This window comes from Brachyistius frenatus, unplaced genomic scaffold (assembly GCF_029030835.1).
Source record: "Brachyistius frenatus isolate BFR_SWC_R1_liver_20210118 unplaced genomic scaffold, ASM2903083v1 Contig_20, whole genome shotgun sequence".
NCBI lineage: Eukaryota > Metazoa > Chordata > Actinopteri > Embiotocidae > Brachyistius > Brachyistius frenatus.
In genome coordinates this window covers 382829-406140 of record NW_027210619.1, presented here as the reverse complement: position 1 = coordinate 406140, position 23312 = coordinate 382829, and the positions used below count along the sequence as shown (strand labels likewise).

Here is a 23312-nt window from a genome sequence, read left to right as displayed (position 1 = left end):
AGTGAGACATTGGTGACTGAGCTGTGACTGCAATTTCTTTCACACTCACATACACACACTATGGATGTACTGCTCTCCCCTCTGTCTGCTGCACCCAGGCCCACTGCTGAAGTGACATATGGAGGTGCACAACATGCTCATGATAGGACCAACACGACCGATGAGACATCCAGGGGTGCTGCTTATCACATGCAATTGCGTAATGCACATAAAATCCACTATTTTATGCTACATAAATACATTACATGAAGAACAAATACAATCACGACAACTAGAATCTAACCTTGTGCGTCCATTTATATATATATATATATATATATATAAAAAAAAATCTGCCTAGAGACTCGCGATGCTGCTGGCTGTAAGCCTCGAAAATCTGCAGTAAAGCAGGAGGGGCTGAACTGGCTTTCTATTGGCTCGCTAGAAGACTGCGATGAAAACAATTGGTCAACAATCCCAATAGCGATGAACCGCTCAGAATTATGATTGGCCTGTGTTGATGGTGGGCGGGGTTTAATTGTCCCCTCGATTCACCCATTTGCTTGACGGGGCGCTTCTTCCACTGGCGGAGTGGTGCAGCTAGAAGAGCGGAGTACTGCGGCAGCTGGCAGAGCCGCGGAGGGAGATCAAGTCCTGAAAAGGTAGCAGTGAGGCTCTGTAGAATCGCCGGTCTTTCACCGCAAGTATCAGAGAGCGAAGGAAGGAAGCGGAACTGCTCGTGATGCTCCGCTTGAGACCGCAACATTTCATTTGAAAGACGCCTCATAGGAGGGAATTGTTGCCGAACCTTTTTCAAGGTTTGAGAGACTGTTCATTTAAGACCCAGGAAACTCGTTTATCAGAAATATAGATAGGTTAACTTCTCCGACGTCTTTTCCCTGTTCTGATCATATAAGCCTCCCAAAAACAACTGAGCGTATCTTGTTTTGTTTTTCAAGGCGAGGCATTTTGATATAATTCAACGTGAGGGGCTGATACCTCTCAAGCCGTGCATCACCTGAGAGGAGAAGAGTGACTGCGCCAACATGGGGGTAAGACTGACGATTTCCATTTTTTTTTTTTTTTTTTTTTTTTTTTGGTCTCTTCACTGCGTTATAGCCACACATGAAGTGGCCTGACAAATGAGAGGTAGCCTGGAATCTGATGAGGAAAGGTTTGAAAATGAGCCGTGATGTCATCTTTTTTTTTTTTCCTTTATTGAAAGCCCGTTTGTCTGAGTGACATTGACTCTAATGCGGAACTGTGTTTTACCCTGGTCTCGTAGACTGCGACAAATTGATGTGGCCAGAAGCGCCTGTCTAGTGCAGAGGTAGAAAGCAGCATCTTTTAGTAGCTGCTCAGGTTCATTTGAAGCCTGGTTTTCATTTGAACAGAATATTATACCGGCTCATTTAATTTCCTTTCATCCTCTTAGTCACGCGTCCCTATGATGAAAAAGGTTAGGAATAAATTTAAAAAAAAACGAAAAAACGAATGCCAAAGTCTGCTAAGGGGAGTAGGTCTGTGTGGTTTAGCGGTTGTTCAGGGTGTCATTTAGGTCTCTGACAGGCCTTGCTTTGACGATAACCTTGCCAGCCACAGTAGGCCTAATCGGTTTATTCTTGCTCTGGCGTAGGAGAGAGGGAGGGAGGGGGTGGGGGGGGATGTGGTATCTTCACCAGCTATTATCTTGTGTTAGAATAAAACGAGTTTTCACATTTACAGAGCACAGTTATGCGGTATGACTTTTCATGGGATGAATGACCACAGTCCATTGTGACCTCCTTCGTTGCTCTCGTTGCCCCCCCCCTCCCCCTCCTCCACCCCCACCCCCACCCCCGGCCCTCCTCCTCGTCCTCCTGTCCTCTCCTGCTTTGCGCCCCGCTGGCTCTTCCCTCTCTCCGGTCCTCCTCTGGGAGAAGCATCTGGCGGTGCACAGGGAAGATGCTGAGCCCGCTGCGTCCTTAATGTGGACGCTAGCAGCTGAGGAGTCTCATCCTCGGCAGCCTCGATGACCCGTGCGTCATAATGCGGTTACCGGGAATAAGCGCCTCACCAGCTTATTTCCCCTTTAATTTATGACATAACAGGGACTCGATAATCGCCATCAGTGAACACATTTACAAACACTACAGATTAAAGAAACGATGTTCGCGGATGCGCGACGATGTGTTCCGTTAGAGTTACGTGAAGTCGGTGTGATTTTAGAGAGTTGCCAAATACTGCTCGCGTCTAATACGCCATTAACGCATCTGATATGTTTCCGGTTGTCTGAATAAACGTATTAGCCGTGTAAATGAATCAGCGGAGCCCCGGTGGAAAAATACCAGGCTAAAGCCATGGTGCGATTTTGAGCTATTGCGCAATTTCTACTCTTATCACCATCCTGCGAAAGGAGTTGTAATTTTTAATCTCTGGCTCCGGTTTGCCCACTGAATATTGCGGCGGCATGACGCTGCAGACAGAAAACCATGCGGTACTGACAAATCTGCTCCAAAAGCCAGTGCGAACCGGTGTCATGACGGCAGTGACGCGAGCTGATGTTTGCCTCTGCAGCATCTGAAAAATTCTCTGCTGAGAGAGACGCAGGATTCGTGTCGTTCGTTTAGACATGGAAGCTAACCCGGCAGCATTAGTGGGCACTGCGTCAAAAGGGATGGGTACCGTACTGCTGTGTGGAAGTTTGGTGTAGCAGGAAGAGGGAGAGACGCCCAGTGGAAATGATGTGTAATTTGGGAAGATGACACATCTCTCCAGAGGTTGGCGTTATAAAATAAAATAATAGGAAAATATTAGCATTCCTGATTTCTTTGCCTTTCGCCCTTTGCGCACTAAGGTGACCCTGAATGGGGAATGGAATGAATGCAGGGATGACGTCTCGGGAGTCGTGGATGTGCAAATGTACCGGGGAGCTTGTTATAAGGATGATTACATTTATTATCTTTCCCTGTGTCTGGGTTTCTTCCGACAATTTCGCACTGGCGCACTGTGCTATGGCACTGCCAGCTGTCCTTTCCCAAGGCCGCAGGGGGCATCGCTTGCGACGTGCCTTTTGCGTCAAACCGGGGGCGGGGCCTCTGGTGTGGAAATTCCCTGTAAAGAGCTGTGATAGGCTGGCACGAAGAAAGGTTAAGAGACAGCAGTGATGCTATTGAGCAAAGAGACAACCGGCATATTTTGTCAGACAAAGATATTCTAAATGTGGAAGAGCACGACAAAGAGAGTGTCGTCACTCACACACATCCATCACCCTCTCATCTGTGCTTCTCTGCATTGATGCAGCTACTGGCTGAAACGCAAGAGTCTATAGGAGGAGTGTACAGTCAGATGTGGATGAAGGTCTGCACACATGTATCGACTGCTGCTTTTCACCTTCAGACATGTGACACAGCTGGGGGGGGGGGGGTGCTGCTGCTGAGAGAACAAGAGGCACACAGAATGAGAGAGCGAGGGGAAGGGCAGATACATAGTGACGGTTTTGCAGATGTAGTGAGAGAAAGAGAGAGAGAGATTTAACGGGAGGGAGCTGGCGTATGGAGGGGGGGGGGGGTTGCTTGGCTGTATATCCTGTTACAGGATAACGACCCGAGGCTCACATTACCATGGCTCATGTTTCCTCTTGCTGCGCCTTATGGCATTGGTTATCAAGAGGAGAGGAGACAGATGGGATTGGGAGAGGAGGGATGAGCTTGGGTGGGTGATGTTCATCGGACGTTTCCGACCGATGGGTTAGCTGCGGCGGAGAGGTTGGAGAGATGTGGTGTGGCTCGGATGACGCACCAGGAGAGGATCAAAGGAAAAGGAAGGTGTTGTAGCACTAAGGATTTGTGAGAAGGTCAAAATGGCCGGTGATGAGGGGTGTGGCTGTTCTGCTCTGGATGCAGTACTGCTGAAGCCCCTGTTAACATAAATGTACCAATTTCCTCGGGATACAAAGGTTTCTAGAACATTGTGTACTTTTACACGAGTACTAATGAGATGTGCGCAGTGATAGAAAAAAAGAAGTTGGGAGGTGGTATTGAAGGTAATTCGGGAGTTGGATGTGTGTGGCCGCTGCAGAGGCCCAGCCCTCAGTTTGGTGCAGAGTGCTGCACATCCCTCCCCATTGCACCTGCTGCCTGATGCTGATAGGCTGCACTGTACCATAGCTGATCTGTGCCACACGTTGCAGGGACCAATAGAAACAGCATTTCCATACAGGATGTATACACGGTATTGCTGACCAGCCTTTTGGCCATGTGATTCCAGGGGTCAATTAAGGTCAATACGGTGACCCTTTGAAACGCTTCTCCATTGTCCCCTTCCAGCCACTCGACAATGTCTAATCAATAGATATCTTTTGTAATGAGGACATTTTCCTTAGTGAGAGTACTTCTGAAGGACAGAGTCCAGATTTCTCCAGTGCCTCAGTGACAAACTTCCAATTAGCCTCTTCACTAGCAGGAGACTAACAGTACTGAGCTGTGAGCTCAGAAGCAGCTTGTGTAATGCTAATAAAATGTAAAGGTCAGTGCTGCCTCCTTCATACATTACTTTAAAACTAGATTACAATGATTAATGCGGCCAACAGTTTTTCAGCATTAATGAGTTGATGGTCTCCCATCAAGAGAGCGATTCAGAAGGGTTAGGTTCCCTGACTACAGCAACATAACTAATTCAGGGTGTTGTCCTGGAGATGTGAGTGTGCCTGTGTGAATACACTAAAGCACAATGTGTAACACTGGGCAGCCACAATAGACAAATGCCTGTCAAAACCAGAGATCATTAATTTATTGGATTTATTTAGATTTGGTTACCATTTAATGCTGCCATGACATTTTTTTTTAAAATACTTTTATCTGAGTAACTGTAAATAAATTAATGAATACTGAATGATTTGTTCATTAGTGTGATTCACACAACAGATCCTGGCTCCAAAGGGACTCGTGCTGAAAATTTGATATGTTAATGGTTATTTGGATATTGAGCAGTCAGCAGCTGTGTGTGTGCATGAAACATCTGTATGTCTCCGTGGGACCACCTGCCTGCTGGGGAGTCCTACGATGCCCTCACTCACACCATGGCGAGATGCCATTTTCTCAACAAGTGCCAAGAGATTTACAATGGTAATCTTGACCAGAACACACTCGCAAGGCGGGCCAAGACACAGTTTAAGTCCTCCCATTATTCCCAGTACTCGGCCGTACATTGTATAGAACTAAATCTACCCAGTTACACAATAGTTTCTGTGGTATGAACAGATGAACGTGATGACAGCACCGACAGATGGACGGGAGGGAACAGAGTAGAGCGGGCGGAGGGGGGGAGGGGTATAACATAGGTTGGGATTTGGTTTGTGTTTGGTTACATTTCTTGGTTTTGTTTCTTTTTCTTTTTCGTTTTTTTTAGCGAGAACAAAACAGATGATCTGAAAGCTAAAGAGAGTTAATCTCTCTTTGTTCATGAGGTTTGGAGATTACGATTTTCTTTCAGTGCTCTTCATCAGTCAGTCTTTCTTATCGTACGTGAATCTATTTCTGTACACTATTCCATCAGATCAATTCTGTGCTTATACTTGTTCATACAGTCTTTAGTTTTAGCTGCCCCTCAGTAGTAACAGAGTCTCTGTCTGTTTCTTCCAGACAGGGTTCATGCTATTTTTTCCTTTTCTTCTTCATGTCTGATGTCTGGAATCTCTTCATTTTGATGTCTGTTCAGTTTGTTAAAAGATAAAAAGCCTTCACATCACTTGCAAGGCTGATGCAGAGAAGAGAAACAAGTATCCTGATAGTTTCTTTTTCAAAGCATCTAAATACTAATCATCAGTTAAAAATTACTACATAATCACTTCCTTACGCAATACTGTTAGAACCCATTCTCTGGATAATTGGCATCAAGACTTGGTGATAAATGTGGAAATTGCATTTATGCATGTGATTTTTCTGGGAGAGAATGGAAAAGAAGGAAGAGACACACAAAGAGCCCACTATGCTTTTTGTGGGCTAATCCAGTGTAGTAATAAGACTAGCTAATCCCAACAGCCATGTCCCATGGTCCCCAGCCTGAGCCCCCCTACTGTGGGCCAGAGCCTTTCCATCCTGCTGCAAGAAACAGCAGATGGCCCAATGACCTTGCAAGGTCACACACACTAGCATGCAAAGACACGTATTCACACACGCAAAGGTTATAGTAGAATGCCTACAGATGCAAAAAAAAAAAAATACAAACAGGGCACTGTGTTCATCCTTTTTAACAGCTTTTACAATTTGTCACTAGTTTCTGTTTTTTTCTTTTATTGAGGTTATTTAAATGATGTTTTGGCAATTATTTGCTGCTTTTATTAGATTATTCATTGAGAGGAAAAAGATAGCAAAATGTGGGAGAGATCCGATTTTCATAATTTGAGCTTCAAGAGGTGACAATGGCCATTTACACTCGATAAATAAAATTGAGGCTTGTTAATAAAATGAACAACATTTGAGCTAAGCAGTGGACCAGACTTGAGACGGAGGGCCTTTAACCTCCTGCCTTTACATTTTTACTGAACTGAAGAGAAGAATTGACCTGAGTTCGAGCCAATATCCACCTCATGTTACCTTTAAAACCAGTTGCTATGTGGCCAGAGCACAAATGACCACGTGTTAAACACGGAAAACATGTCATATATTTTTTCCCTATACAGCCATGTGAAAAACACGCAATAACAGAATGATGTAGCTCTCACGTGGTCCGTGCAGAGGAGCTGATATGTTCGCTGTGTGTGGCTGCCACGTGCAAAGAGGAAGTGTAGACTCGTTTGTACGTAGGTATGACAAATACTGTCGTGGTTGCGGAACAACAACATCTGGAGCACTGGTATTTTTCCTCCACCTACAAACCACTTCCTCATAAGAGTTCCACGTGAAGACGAACAGAATTGCCTGACAACAGCCATTTTGTATTTGTGTCATGCTGCAGGGCTCAATCATAAAACGGGAAGAAAACGTGCAACTTGCCAATCCCGGTCAAACCCCCCTTCAGTTTGCATGCCTCGGCCTGCTGTCCTCAACGTGCGTAGTTCCTCTCTCTCGTGCCACTCCTAAACTGAACACATCGCTTAGTGGGTGCATGATGTGCACAACCCAATCGAGTAGTATCACTTGATTTCACTGCCATGTCTGGCTCTGTAGTTTTATGGCGTGTGAAAAGTTCAAATCTGCCCAGTCATTCAAGTTAGAAAATGATCTTTTAACTGACACTGTGAGGAAGGTTTTAACAAGGTCTCAGGCCTCTCTGAGCACACATTTAAAGTGTGTTATCTTTGGTGTCTTGTATCTTCTTGTGGCGTGACTGGGTCTCTCTTTCCTTCACTCTGCATCTCCCTCACTCTCTCTGCCGCAATGCGTGTAGACGCTGCACATACGGACTGTAGCCAATACAATGACTCACTTCTGCTCGCACAGATATAAGCACACGCACACGAATTCCTTGAATCAATCGCATGTCTGTTTTAGAGCAGTGAATACAGTGTCCAGTTACAGATGCATCAATTATTACTCATGCCGGATCACATCGGGGGATCCTAGGAATACTAGGCCACTGCTGAGCTTCATCACCATGCCAATGGCCCCTGCTGGTCACCATGGTTACATGCCCTCCAAACACACTCATCAGTGTTGCTCACATGAGGGCAAATTTCAAGGTTTAGCTTGGTTATTAGCCAGCGCAGGCCTGCACAATAATTCGTGACCAAATCAGACACGGAGGCAGACACTGTACATGAAACATGGGCTTAATTGAATTATTGATATTTGAAGCCTATTTTAATAAGCCAGTATGCCACTGGATGTGAGTGATTACACTATGTAATCCATAGAGGTTTGTTCCATTTCCTGATGATGTCAGAGATATGTCTGACCATCACTGTGTTGGTCTGTGCACTTGTGGGAGAATGAGCATCTGTAATTCCAGCCACAAGTCTCTTGTTTCCTTCCTCAGGACAGAGTGGGCTCGTTAAATTACCCAGAGCTGTGTGAGACAGCTGGACAAATATACAGAGACACACATCTATGGGCAGCAGCACAGGTTTTCTGTATAGATTAAGTATGGACATTATCTTCTCTGTTGACTTCAATAATTATGACCAAGAGACAAAATGATAAACAAATGAGTATTAACCCTTGTGTTATCCTCGGGTCAAAATGACCCACAGCTGTGTTCAACCAAGTTCTATTTTATTTCTATATTTTTATATTTTTTGGGATCATTGGTCATCATTCTTTAAAAGAAACCCTCACAGCCTCCTTGTCACCAATGATCCCCAAAAAAATAAAATAGAACTTGGTTGAACACAGCTGCGGGTCATCTTGACCCGAGGACAACACGAGGGTTAAATAGACAGTCAGGTAGTTTAGAGTGTTTGTTGTTTGTATCCGTGGCAAAATGTTGCTTCAGGTGCAATGGTGACATCTTATCAGGTGTTTAAATGGGGGACAAGTTGCCAGGCTGTCCCTCGTGTCATTAAACAAACAAAATGACACACAAATGTAAAGCGAGTATACACTTAACATACTCAACATACTGGAAACAGACAAAGAATAGGTTGGCAACTCGCCCTTTTCCTGAGTCATGCTGATAACTACTCATTCATATCTGCACAGGAGCACACACAGACACCCCACAGTGAGAAGATAATCTATTAGCATATGAGAAACGCCTACTCAAAGTGACACACACACACAAGTGAGGTTGTGCAATGTATTAGAGTGGGGTCACAGTAGGTCAAACAGTGACACAAAGCCAGCAAACAAAGACTGCTGGTCAATATCTAATTAGAAGCATGAAAGAGAGGTGACGGCAACGCCTCTCGCTCTCTCACTCACCCTCTGATCCTGCCTCCACCTGCCAATCTGTCTCTCTTTATCTGTCCCTGCTTCTCACCTCCCACTGATGTCTCCCTTTCCATGCGCCCAGTTCTGTCTGTCATCCGCCCCCTTCACATCCATCTCTCCGTGTCTTCACTTTTCACCACTTCTCTCTTTTATTTGGCACTCGTCTCCATCTCCCTGCCAACCACTTTTGTGGTCCGGGATTATGTAAGCGTGTGCGCTTGTGTGAGTGTGTATGCCATAAGGAGAAAGAAGTCTGTGTTCATATTTATATTAAAAATGTCAGCAGAGGGAGCAGGTGCACTGTTGAGCTGACAATACTCTCTAAATGGGTGTTTACAGTGTTCAGTCTTTATCTCTGGAAAAACTAGCCACAACAATAAAATAACTACAAATTTATACACACACACCTGCCAGTCTGTCATCAGTGAAACTGTGGTGCCAAATTACACTTGAATAAAATGTATATCTGTAACTTTCCATGTTACTCAACGTCTTCTTTGATCGCTGAAAGGGGATATCGAGCCATTATTTACTCCCTTTAGCTCCAATCATTTGTGCATATAATACATATGTATGTATGCATGTGCCAACACACCCTTGTTGACATTCTCAGATACACACACACACACACACACACACAACCATTGTCTGTCTCAGAGGGAATCGGCAGCAGTACTTTTCCACTGCATCAGTCTCGCTCCTATGCAGTCTGCCTCACCAGGCCTGCCTGGTCTTGCTGCAGCAGGAGATTTGCTCACCTGTTCTTTTGTTGCAGAACACTCTCTCTCTCTCTCTCTCTCTCTCTCTATATATATATATGTGTGTGTGTGTGTGTGTGTGTGTGTGTGTGTGTGTGTGTGTGTGTGTGTGTGTGTGTGTGTGTGTGTGTGTGTGTGTGTGTGTATTTGCATTCAGGTCAAACAGCTCTCTCACACTGACATGCTAGAACAAATGGTTTCATTGTTTGTTTGGAATTCAGAAGTGGTCGTTGAGCAGCTCCCGCTCCATAGTTAAGTGAGTGGGAGTTATCATGGAGATGTTTTCTTTCAAGCCTTGGTTTTATGATGATAAACCAGAAAGACAGGTACTTGTAACCACATACAAATGAAGTATGTAGAGACATTATTTCTCACACAACAACAGTACAGTTGCAGCACGATTGGGAAATGCAGTGGAAAGTTGGTCACATTTTGTCCCACTGCGGGTGTGTATGCTTTGGTGTGGTTTGGGTGTGAGTTTGACTTTAAACACTTGTGGAGGAGTTGGGAACGTCTTAATTAATGCTCCCACGCAAGTGCTTTTGTAAATATATCGGTTTGACGTGGACCCATTTATTTTAAAGTAAACATGCTTTTAAGAAGTATGTCAAAGGCCAGAGCAGTTTTTATCTCTGTAGTTCATAGCTACCTCATAATGAGATTCCAACACAGCAGTCAAATACTAGCTGTACCACTAGAGGGTGTTTACTTCAGTGTCAGAACACAAATTTATTTCCTGTGAAACTCAGTCAAATTTACTCATGAAATAAAAACCTTTAACCTAATTTTCTCATTTTATTTTCACAAGTACCTTAATTTGAGATTAAAATGATTCCTGTCATTTATCATTAGTTGATTGGTATTGACTTAGATTAAATTATGTGTCATCCATATCAGCTGGACTGCCACACTTACTGTATCAGCCTTGCAAACCTCTGCTTGGAGTCATCAATGTACATCTTACTAAATTGATCTGCCTCCAAGCTCAGTTTCCTTGATGACCAGGTTGTGTTAATGAAAGGGCCTTCCACTGGGATCCGCCAACACCTTCTGGGAGGGATTCTTGCCTCGTCATGTCACCTCTGACCTTTTGATGAGGCACATTTGTATTGATGTAGCTCAGCGGTCAGGCTGCTCTCCTTCCAGACAAGAAGTTAGAGCTACAGTTATAGACCTTGGAGAACCAGAATGTGCAGTGCTGGAGAAAATCTGGGTTATTAATAGGTTTAACAACATAAGCCAATTTCTAAGGGGACAATTACAGTAAGGAGGGCAGCTGGAACAACGGGCTGTGAAGTAAAGCAGGCAGAAGAGTGATAACGACATTTAAAGTGTCTTTCTATATGTGTATGTCTGGACTTGTGGCTTCATTTTTCCAGTAATCTTGACTTCAAAGTGTCTCTGATCCATCTGGTCTAATATTTTAGCACAGGAGAATCCTTTGAGAAATCTGCAAACTCAGTTTTCCTGCTCTCTCTCTCTCTCTCTCTCTCTCTCTCTCTCTCTCTCTCTCTCTCTCTCTCTCTCTCTCTCTCTAGTCCTTTTCTGCAAGATAGACAAATGAAAAGGAGCAGGAAGTGATTAATTAAAATGTACAGGTTAAACCATTTTCACTTGATTACGTTTTGATGTGTCCATCAGGCTGTTGTCGACATCGGAGGGAGAATTATTTGATCAATGGAGATCAAATGGCAGAGCAGACTGCCGGCGCATGCTTTGATGCGTGATGATAGGGCAATCTTAAAGTAGATATTTTTGTTCAAACATAACAGCTATCAGGGTGATGTATTATCCTGTCTCATTTAATATGCCTTTATAATGATAGGTTTTTATACTGATGCTTTTAATCATATCTTCCTCATGAACTGAGAATAATTGACATTATTACCTCCTGAAAAATACTACCTACCTGACCAGGCCACTTCACAAGGATACCACACTATTTACTGTGTAGTGAAACAGAGGAACATCAAGGGCAATTCGATAAAGCCCACTGGCTTCATTTCTGTTGCAGTCAGTGACTGATGAATATGATGGCAGACAAGGCAGCTCTCTGAACAGTTTGTAGTGCCTTTAATGCACATTTACAAAGCTAGAGAACACACAAAGGCATACAGGCTACTATCTCCCTAATCTAGTCTGAGTGCATGTATAAAACATATGTATGTGTCTGTAGTATGGGCGGTCAGACAGTTACCGCGTTGCCACCACACAGGACAAAGATGACCGATCCCCCAAGAAGAAGAAGGCGGGTACCAAGGACATGGATGACCTGAAGAAGGAAGTACCCATTGTAAGTAAAACGTCCTTTTGTCTCAGAATAATTGTGGAGCTGAAGTATGTTTGAGGTCAATTCAGTTTTATCCTCAGTCAAAGGCTAATTCATTTGACGTATAACATTTCCTTATTTCAAAAGTTCCTTTCATACTATCCACGCATTTCAGCAGGTGAAAAAAAATATTTTCAATTTTTTTTTTTTAAGAACATCCTCTTGCAGGATTATTGCAGTTGAATATGCAGCTTTTCTTCTTTTTTTGGAGGGAAGGAATGTCTTTCTCATACAGGCCAAAGTAAATGTATTTTTACTGGTGAGAATGGTGACTTATCAGGAGGTCATCAGTTTGATCCCACATTTCAGCGCAAGAAACAATCAACAAGGTCGCCATACCTGGCTGCCCTAATACCCTTATCTCTGAGGTGAACTGCATGCGTGGAGTCAATATGTAATTACCTTGACTCTCATGAAGTTATTAGATGTTTTAAAAATGCCAAAAAGTATATTTTATACCATATGTATATTAGCACATTCAAGATTAATTTAGACAGTTTTTTTATAAAAAAAAAAAAAAAAGAGTTCTTGCATGCAAAAACCAGCTACTAAAATTCTGAACTGCACAAAGTATTCATCTTTTTTTCCTTCTTTTTTTTTTTTTTTTCTTCCTTTTCCTTACAGACGGAACACAAGATGTCCATAGAGGAAGTATGCAGGAAATTCCAGACTGATATTGTCCAGGTGGGTTGATGATACATTGTTGGTTTGAGACTGTTTTTCCAGTTTGCCACTTGGTGGCAGTAGGATACAAGTTGGAGTTATTGATAATGCAGCCCAACACTCCACCAGACTAAAAAAGATATATTTACGATATATCAGAGTGTTTGCAAACTTAAACTTTTTTTTTTTTTCCTTTTTAATCTGTCTGTGCTTGCTCCTCATGCCACGTCCTCTCTCTTCCCTCCAGGGGTTGACCAATGCCAAGGCAGCAGAGTTTCTGATCAGAGATGGTCCAAATGCTCTCACCCCTCCTCCCACCACCCCGGAGTGGGTCAAGTTCTGTCGCCAGCTGTTTGGTGGATTCTCTGTCCTGCTGTGGATCGGTGCCATCCTCTGCTTTCTGGCCTACGCCATCCAGGCAGCCACTGAGGACGATCCTGCAGGCGACAATGTGAGCAATCCACACACACACACACACACACACACGCATACACACAGTTTGTCACCGAGATTTTGCACAAACATATTCGCATCTGGCCCATTTACGCCTTATTAACACATCCGTCACTCTTAGGACTCTGAAGGATTGACATGAATAACACGTACTGTATCCTGTGCCTTCCCACCGCCCACACTTAACTGTCTCTCTCTGTTCCCCCAGTTGTACCTAGGTATTGTGCTCACAGCTGTCGTTGTCATCACTGGTTGCTTCTCATACTTCCAAGAGGCCAAGAGCTCCAAAATCATGGAGTCTTTCAAGAACATGGTGCCTCAGGTAAACATGGGCTTGACCCTCAGCCCGACCTCCTGACCTCTTACCCCCCCAAAAAGCATTTGTATGAATGAAATCATCTCAGATTTGAAAAAGAGCAAATAGCTTTAAAAACTCAAATGTTTAGGATTTGTATAAACAGTTGGCAGACACCAGGTTCTAAACACCAAGTTAATGTGTTTTAAGAGACAAAGTTATTATAAAACACAAACACTGTTCATGTATTGTAAATTTTACATGATTGATGAACACACTATATTCGGCTTCTGCAGTAACATTTAACATGTCAGTCAAGGTCTGTATCAAACTGTCCCCCCACTGCCTCTGCTTGTCAATCGTCAAGCATTTACTTCTTTTCTTGCCACTGAGGTTTGGGGTAAATACTGTAGTGGTTGCTACTCACAGTCTGCATATCATTTTGCATACTGTATGTTTTGATTTCAAATACTTTTAATTTGATGAATTCATTACTTATATGTATATTTAAACATGTCTGCAGGAGTTCTTTTCACATGATAGGACATAAAAGATCTTTCCTGCCTCCTGGAACTGCCCATCTGCCATTTTGTAAATAATGTCCAGTGTGTGTAAGTAATTTCTAACCACTTATTGATGTGTCCATGCAGCAAGCATTGGTGATCCGTGAGGGTGAGAAGGTACAGATCAACGCTGAAGAAGTGGTGGCCGGAGATCTGATTGAGGTGAAGGGAGGAGACCGGATTCCTGCTGACATTAGGGTGGTTTCAGCTCATGGCTGCAAGGTGCATATACAGACACACTCACATACGTACATACGTTCAAAGTTTTGCTTCTTGTTGCACTCAACTGCATGTTTTACTTTTTCTGCTGTCCAACAGGTGGATAACTCCTCCCTCACAGGAGAATCAGAGCCTCAGAGCAGGTCACCTGACTGTACCCATGACAACCCCTTGGAGACCCGAAACGTTGCTTTCTTTTCCACCAACTGTGTTGAGGGTACGGTCACCATGGCAATAGCGCTGTATGCTATTATTAACTGTGGATGGAGTTAATTTAAGACACGAGAAAATTTACACAATATAGTTTTAACATACAGAGACAAAAAATGTATACATTTTAGTTTTTTAAATGTGGTTGTAAGAAAATTCCATTAGCCCCTGATTCAGCGAAAGATTTTTTACATTATGTCTCTGCTTTTTTTTTTTTTTTTTTTCAAAACCAGGGACAGCACGTGGCCTTGTCATCTGCACTGGAGACCGCACAGTCATGGGTCGCATCGCTACTCTGACCTCTGGCCTGGAAACCGGCAAAACACCCATCGCCAAGGAGATTGAGCACTTCATCCACATCATCACAGGTGTGGCCGTCTTCCTGGGAGTCACCTTCTTCATCCTGGCTATCATCCTGGGTTACTCTTGGCTGGAGGCTGTCATCTTCCTCATCGGCATCATTGTGGCTAACGTGCCTGAGGGGCTGCTTGCCACTGTCACCGTAAGTGGACCAGTAATTAGATAATTCTGTGGCCTTTTGCACTAGTATACTTTGGTTTTTTTTTTTTTATCTGTTATTGTTTCTTATTTTCTTTCTGTATTTGATATCCTTTTGATTGCTGATTTTAATGCCTCCCTTTTCTGTACTTCTTTTATCATTGGGTTTCTATTTGTTTTCTTATTTAGTCTATTTAATCGTATTAGTCTTATTTTATTGTACCTTTGGCTAACTTTATGTGGCATCAAGGAACAGAAACTCCCATTTGCAGCTCTGCAGCTGATTCATATGAATGTCTTCGTTTGCAGGTATGTCTGACTTTGACTGCCAAGCGTATGGCTAAGAAGAACTGCCTGGTGAAGAACTTGGAAGCTGTGGAAACCCTGGGCTCCACCTCCACCATCTGCTCTGACAAGACAGGCACTCTGACCCAGAACAGGATGACTGTGGCCCACATGTGGTTTGACAACCAGATCCATGAGGCTGACACCACAGAGGACCAGTCAGGTTAGTGAGGATAAGGCATACAGGCACCACAGATGTCTGAAATGTTACCACCATAAAATGATTTAATGCTTACCGTTAATGATATCCACTCTTCTGTTCCTTCTCCAGGTGCTTCGTTTGACAAGAGCTCCACGACGTGGATTGCTCTCGCTCGTGTCGCTGCTCTGTGTAACCGCGCTCAGTTCAAAGCAGGACAGGACTCCGTGACCATCCTGAAGCGTGACGTGGCCGGTGATGCCTCAGAGTCGGCCCTGCTGAAGTGTATCGAGCTGTCCTGCGGCTCAGTGAGGGCCATGAGGGACAGGAACAAGAAGGTGGCTGAGATCCCCTTCAACTCTACTAACAAATACCAGGTGAGTAATTGCTGGATAATATCAACAACACTATTAATACCAATACATATTCCAGCAGGTTTTATCTTAAATCCTTCTCTCTGTTCCCTCCACCAGCTATCAGTGCATGAAACAGAGGATCCCAATGACAACCGCTATCTGCTGGTGATGAAGGGAGCCCCAGAGAGGATCCTAGACCGCTGCTCCACCATCCTGCTGCAGGGCAAGGAACAACCTATGGATGAGGAGTTGAAGGAGGCTTTCCAGAATGCGTACATGGAGCTGGGAGGACTGGGAGAGCGAGTACTGGGTAAGGATGGATAGAACTGGTGGAGGACACAGATGGAATGATATGACAGTAAGACCATGAGGTTTAAAAGGAGAAAACAAGTTTTGCTCTTATACAATTAAAGGAAAAATGTAATTAATCATATCATAACTTAATTTAATTTTTACAAAAATTGCATTAAATAAAAATGTTAGTCATACAACAGCATATTTGACTTATAAGCTGCTACTGCTATTCCCATTGTGCGTTACTGTATGTATACTGTCACTCTCCTGTAAAAAAAAATCATGCCTTGATTATTACAAACTGCAATTTTTAGCTTTGTGACCATCTATTTTACGTTTTTTACTGGACATCGATGCTGTGTCACAAAGAAATCAGTTACAGTATTTTTAGTAATCGTGTACTTTCATGAGCATGTTTTCATTTTTGCATTAAAAGTGATTACAATCAAATAACTCTGACAAATCTCAACATTTGCGACAGCTCAAGATCAGACACAAATTATTTTTTATATTTCGTACAGCTTTCATTTGGTTCTTTTCAATGTGAATTCCACATAATTTTTTATCCTAAAAACTGCTGAGGTCTTGAAACAATGCACTGTTGAAATATTTCTGCAGAAGAGTATTGGAGGTTATTGGAAGCAGTGATAGGGATGAAAAAGTAAGCTGATTCTTAGACATCACAAATCGATTAATAACATGTCATCTCCCTCCAGGTTTCTGCCACTTATTGATGCCAGAGGACCAGTACCCCAAGGGCTTTGCCTTTGACGCAGAAGATGTTAACTTCCAGACAGACAACCTCTGCTTTGTCGGCCTCATGTCCATGATTGATCCTCCTCGTGCTGCTGTGCCTGATGCTGTTGGAAAGTGCAGATCTGCTGGTATCAAGGTGAGCTATTTTTGCTAAACACAAAAGTAAAAGATCACAGTTAAACCTGTGAAACCTGATAATAAAAATAAAAATAAAAAATCATCTTTTGTTGCTTTTATAGGTCATTATGGTCACTGGTGATCATCCAATCACAGCCAAGGCCATTGCCAAGGGAGTGGGAATTATCTCAGAGGGCAACGAGACAGTGGAGGACATCGCAGCTCGTCTCAATATACCCGTTTGCCAGGTCAACCCCAGGTGAGGAATATTTACATAAAAACACACAAAACAAGCACACAAATCATGAGAACCTCATTACCGTTTGAATGTCTGTGTTCAGGGATGCCAAAGCCTGCGTGATTCATGGTACAGACCTGAAGGAACTGTCTCAGGATCAGATGGATGACATCCTGAGGAATCACACAGAGATTGTGTTTGCCAGGACCTCCCCACAACAGAAGCTCATCATCGTAGAGGGATGCCAGAGACAGGTTGGAACATTTTGACTTTGTTTTTGTGTATTGGCTTCAAAAGAAAGCTCTTTTTTGGAAATGCATTGGGTTCATTCAGTCCAGACTTGACTAATTTACAACAGCAGATGGCGCTAGTTATCCACTGAAGGAAGATTCCTTGACTGATACATAAAACCTGCTTTTACTCTGTGAAATGGTCAGAATGCATTTGAAAGGCTTTGATTTAATTCAGTTTATGTTAAAATACTAATTTAAACATTTAGATGCTTTCAAATATTTTCCGAAGTTTAAAGTTATAAAAATGTATTTTCCTGCCAACATGGTATATTCATATATCATTATTATCATTATTTAATATTGATGTCTTAATATGAAGTGTATTGTAGAATAAATTGTATAAATTTAGGATTTGGCATGTGTTGTTTAAATAAGCAGGTCTCTTTTCCCCCCCCAAATAACCTTGATAAATGAGGGATGAATAAATTTAACTAAGATGTTGCTTACTTACTGTCTTTCCTCATCCCTCTTTCATCTCTTCCAGGGTGCTATTGTGGCTGTGACAGGTGATGGTGTGAATGACTCACCTGCTCTGAAAAAGGCTGACATTGGTGTTGCAATGGGAATCTCAGGCTCCGACGTGTCCAAACAGGCTGCGGACATGATCTTGCTCGATGACAACTTTGCTTCAATTGTCACTGGAGTGGAAGAAGGTGAGAAGACCCACAGGAGTAAATGGGAAGACCGAGAACACTTAAATCAATAAATATGTAGGAGGAGCATGGGAAGGAGATTTAAGTAGAAAAGGCTTTTAAGGGGAATTTATTTAAACTGAAATAAATATTTGGACATAAAAGTAGAGCTGATGATCATCCAGAGATCCAGCAGCAGTGCAGGTATCTGTGCTTTCAGAGGCCTAACTTAATTTTTTTACCAAACAGCAGGATTTACCTTGTGATGTGACCTGACTTCTTTTTCTCCCTTCAGGCCGCTTGATCTTTGATAACCTTAAGAAGTCCATTGCCTACACCTTGACCAGCAACATCCCAGAGATCACCCCCTTCCTGTTCTTCATCATTGTCAACATCCCCCTGCCTCTGGGAACCATCACCATCCTCTGTATTGACTTGGGAACTGACATGGTGAGAGCTCATCAAACACTCTATGTTTGATATGACAAAACGGTTCTGTGCTCAAACACCGGCATCACCAATTACAGCTCCTGTCTATATGTCATACTCTACTAAAAGTTCACATCTCGTCCTCCTCCCTCAGGTTCCAGCCATCTCTCTGGCTTATGAAGCTGCTGAGAGCGACATCATGAAGCGTCAGCCCAGGAACCCATTCAGGGACAAGCTGGTGAATGAGAGGCTTATCAGCATTGCCTATGGACAAATTGGTAAGTGAATTGAAGACTGCAACTAGTGATCCAAGCTGTGATCTGTCTTTGATGAGGATTGAATTTTGATCTTCATCCTCCTTTATTGTTTCCGAAAAACAATAGCTGGATGATATTTGGATGTATCTGCAATGTTTTGTGGAAAAATAAATTTAGGAAGTTAGAAAACCGACAAACCTGTAACTTAATCTCTATGGGTGTATGTATGTTTCCTCAGGCATGATTCAGGCTCTGGGAGGCTTCTTCGCCTACTTTGTCATCTTGGCTGAAAATGGTTTCCTGCCCAGTCGTCTAGTGGGCATCAGGCTCAACTGGGATGACCGCTCTGTCAATGACTTGGAAGACAGCTATGGACAGCAGTGGGTAAGTGTGCAGGGTTAGTGTGTATTTAAATGAATGCTTGTGTTGGTCTTCAGGTTTATTACTTGGTCTTACTGTCTGTCTGTCCTCTCCTGCCTCCTCAGACATATGAACAGAGGAAGATTGTGGAGTTCACATGCCACACAGCCTTCTTTGTCAGTATTGTAGTCGTGCAGTGGGCTGATGTCATCATCTGCAAGACCAGGCGTAACTCTGTGTTCCAGCAGGGCATGAAGTGAGTGCAAGAACTGCACTGTGACACCAATACACTTGCATATCTCCTTTCAGTTTCGCACCTGATTTATCTTGCTTACCAAGAATCATCAGTATAAATAGGATCTCTGCATTACCAATTTCTCCTTTTTTAATATTTTTGTTGTGATTCTCAACCCAGGAACAAGATCTTGATCTTCGGCCTGTTTGAAGAGACAGCCCTGGCTGCCTTCCTGTCCTACTGCCCAGGCATGGACGTGGCACTTAGGATGTATCCTCTAAAGTGAGTGTCATTACCACATGTTTCACATGAAAATATATCATGGTGTCTATTTCCTTGATTGTTTTTAATGCTCCTGGTTCTCTTGTCTTGTCTGCAGGCCTACTTGGTGGTTTTGTGCATTCCCATACAGTTTTCTCATCTTTGTTTATGATGAAGTTCGAAAACTTCTCATCCGCCGGAACCCTGGGGGTGAGTGTAATTTCTTTACCCTCAAACAAGTTTCCTCAAAGGAGCATGTTTTGGTTGAACAGAGTACAGTATATTTTCTAGACTTTTTCTTGCTTTGGCCACAGTAATTTTACGTTATTTCTGCTGGTGGCTTTGCAAACTCATGCTGATGATAGTAGTTTGCACATTTCAGTTTTTGTATGGATTAAACAAACAAGATATTAAATCAGTAGTGAGCTTTAGAGGTGCTGTTCGATAAGAGTTTGTTATCTTCGAATAGAGGCAGGTCAACCGTTTCTGCCTGTTTTCAGTGGCAGTGACTTCGTATTTATTGTACAGCCACGAGAGTAGTTTCAGTCCTCTTATTTAACTGTGCAAATTTCCCAAAATATCGAAAATATTGTTTAATTAACTGTAAACTTTTCTTCTGTGTTTTTCTTTCTCTCATTTGCACTCCAGGTTGGGTGGAAAGGGAGACATACTATTGATCGATCGAGCATCTTTGCTCAAGCCCCTTACATCTTCCACTTATTTCTCCTCCCTGTCACTCCATCACTCCTCGGCAAGACACATCTTCAGATGCCCCGCCCCGCCCCCTTAAAGACAAAAACCGCTTTGAAGCAATTTTCATCACAACTGCCCCAAAGATTAAAAACAGCAAAAGCACCTTTACAAATTTCTACATTGACCTACCCTTTCTCACCCATCTCCTATGATACTCTTTGCATGTGTTCTCTCACTGCTGTGTACATAAACCAATATATCTACCAAACGGCAGCTGCATATTGTGTATGTAGATTTGAATGAGCTAAAGATACAAAGGGAGTGTCTATCCTCTGCAAAATTGGGCCATCCAGCTCTTTCTCCTCCCCGTTCTTCCTCTCCTCTCTACCCCTGTCTTTCTGTAAACCTTCGTTCCCTTCTCTTTTCCCCTCCTGGCCAACCCTTTGCTTGTCCTCCAATCACACACAGATATAAAGATCACACAGTGAGATCCCACCGCCGACACCACTTCGACTGCCACCTCTCGCCTCCGTCTCCTGTCTGTGGAGGACCAGTTGAGTGGTCATCTCCCTGACGTGCTCACTGCGTCCATATTCCTTCTCTTCTGTTCTGAACGGCCACAGTGTTGTTGTTTTTTAATGTGTGGGGTAGTGGGGTTTGATGATTTTACTTGTCTTTTTTTTTTATTTCTAAGATGGGAGGGGAGGTGTGTGAGAGCTGCTTTTCCTCATTTAGGCCTAACAAAGCACACCCCATAGCGTCCTGTCCTGCCCCCCCCCTCCCACACACACACACACACACACACACACACACACCCTTCTTCCTCTCCCCTCTCCCCCTGTCTCTCACACCAATCCTCTCCCTTCCCTTCTGCCCCGTTTGTCTCTGTTTGTGTGCACTGTGTGAACCATTGTCCTTGTTAATAACTATTACAGTACACCCCCCAAGTTGATAACTACAACTCAATCTTTCTGTGTGCTCTAGGAAATCTATATAATTCTATACTGAATTTAAATGAAACAATAAAAAACACATGTTGAAAAAAGGCTAAAGAGAGACATTCATGAGGACCATCAACAATATTGGTGAGATAGGAAAAGTGAGAGATATGTCTCTCTTTTTGTATTTTGTTTGGTTTCAGTTATTTTTGCTGGTTTTCCAGGAGGCTATTCTAAAGTGTAACAACAAAGCCAGGGTTTTAGGTCTTTACCAAAAGACGCAAGACGCCAAACAAGGCTTTCAGATTCCTGTCGCTGCAGGTGGTATGATGTGGTTAAGTGTGCTGTGATGTGGTGAGTGGTGACAATGAGTTCGTGTTCCTGGAGTCTGTTATCGGATCTGAACCAGGTCTGGTTCAGTCCAGGTCCTGATGTTGACCAATTTGGACCAGGTTCTGTGTACGTGTATGTGTTGGAGACCAGCGAAGGGCCAGCGGTCTCAGGCTGGGTCTATCTCGAAAGGCTGTAAGGATGGAGATTCAAGAATGAGAATCAAAAAAAAAAATACACAATTAGTAGAACGTGTGTGTCAAATAAATGAAACCAACACCAATAAAACATCTAGAACATTTAATACAACCCAGAACTGTCTGTGTGTCCTTGTCTCTGTTATATTCACTCATCTACTCATTTCTGCCCCTTACCCTTACTTAAAAATTGTTTTTAAATGGCTGTGCACACTATAATTCATTTAATGTAATCTACAATCTGTTGCTGTAGCCCTGCAAGAAAAACATTTTAATGTTCATTATTTCCAGCAGGATTCTGTTTTTTAAGCGCTAGTTTGTCAGATTGTATTTGACTGAAATATATATATATATATCGATATAGATATAGATATATATATTGGATAAAGCTTTCCACACAAATAGGTAGCTTCACTCAACAGCAATCCCTGCATATTATCCTCCTGTATATCCTCAATGTATTCATCTTAATTTATACCCTTGTATTATAAAATGTTTGCACAATAATATAAACCTTGTTCAAGGCAGTGCTCCTGCAGAGTAGAAATAACTGAATATAAATTTCAGGATGTGATGCCACCTGGTGTTGTGAATATACAGTGTGTGCAACCTGCAAACTGCATAACGTGAAACTGCCATAGGAGTAAGAGTTGGCAGCAGCCCAGGGTAATGCACCAAAACCACTCTGTAAATGTGTCAGCCTTGTCGGACATCAACATAAATGAGCTGCGGGATGAGAATGTCTGTCTTAATATTTCCCCAAAAAAGTCTTATAAGTTTATAAAAACAATCCTGCATATAAAGCAAAACTTTGTTACCTTTAAGGAACAAACTGCAATTGTACTACCTGTGTGAGCCACAGGGGTCATCTATTTTAAATAAACCTCTTATTGCCCACCGAGTACACAAATCAAACAAATGATACATAATATAAAGCTCAATAATGAGAGCTTGAAGGATTGGGTGTTGTTTGATTTCACTTTGCCACATCCAGTGAAAAATTAGGGCATGTCCCTTTAAATGAGAGACACAAAAACTTTCTGGAACCGCTCCACCACTGTCCAATGACAAACACAGTCTCCCACTCACACACACACACACACACACACACACACACACACATACACTTTCTGTCACTCTCACCCTCGCTCTAATTTCCCTCGTGTCTCTGCAGTGAGCTCACTGCAGTGCGACTCTCCTCTCTCCCCTCTCCCCCCCCTCGCCACCCAACGTATAATAGAATATCGATCGCTTGCCTTTGCCGCAGTGTGTAAGCGAGTGTGCCCGTGGACGAGTGTGTGTCTGACTGGGAGCCCTCCAAGGTCATTGCCATGGCAACCCGAGCATGGGGTCCTTTTCACTGGGCTGCCTGTCACAGAGCACAGGTCACAGGGGTCACATGAAAAGGGGGACAAGAGGGGGTTGGCGAGCGCTGCAGTGTTTGGTGTGCTGGAGGTATAGACGAGGAGCCATGAGGGTTGGAGCTGTCCTATTCCTCTGTAGATTCAGACCGGACCAGAATAATGAGAAAATGTACAGACTAAGTGCTGAGGGCCACTGAGTTCACTGCAACTCCTGCCATGCATGCACAAACAGAAGTCAAGTGCGGTATTAACGGAATAGAAC

The 23312-nt window shown here is 43.1% G+C and overlaps 1 protein-coding gene across 2 annotated transcripts; it reads left to right on the top strand.

Moving 5' to 3' along the window:
* Positions 1-611: 611 nt before the first annotated feature.
* atp1a3b (ATPase Na+/K+ transporting subunit alpha 3b) lies at positions 612-21798 on the top strand. 2 transcript variants are annotated; one of them, XM_069695562.1, is made up of 23 exons: positions 612-797; positions 939-1031; positions 11763-11879; positions 12540-12599; positions 12826-13029; positions 13240-13353; positions 13977-14111; positions 14208-14325; positions 14552-14820; positions 15126-15324; positions 15433-15677; positions 15774-15966; positions 16667-16842; positions 16946-17082; positions 17165-17315; positions 17839-18007; positions 18282-18436; positions 18570-18693; positions 18911-19056; positions 19158-19288; positions 19448-19549; positions 19647-19738; positions 20177-21798. In XM_069695562.1, exons 2-23 carry the CDS (start codon positions 1026-1028, stop codon positions 20203-20205), a joined length of 3072 nt encoding a protein of 1023 aa, XP_069551663.1. In that variant the 5' UTR covers positions 612-797; positions 939-1025; the 3' UTR covers positions 20206-21798. The 2 variants fall into 2 exon arrangements, with proteins under 2 accessions (XP_069551663.1, XP_069551664.1); XM_069695563.1 differs by having other exon boundaries at positions 613-1031; positions 11802-11879.
* The last annotated feature ends 1514 nt before the right edge of the window (positions 21799-23312 follow it).

Excerpts from the sequence above, each read along its gene's own strand:
- atp1a3b (XM_069695562.1), top strand. Across the intron at positions 12,600-12,825 it reads TCCAGACTGATATTGTCCAG|GGGTTGACCAATGCCAAGGC; the intron begins GTGGGTTGATGA and ends TCTTCCCTCCAG. Across the intron at positions 14,326-14,551 it reads TTCCACCAACTGTGTTGAGG|GGACAGCACGTGGCCTTGTC; the intron begins GTACGGTCACCA and ends TTTCAAAACCAG.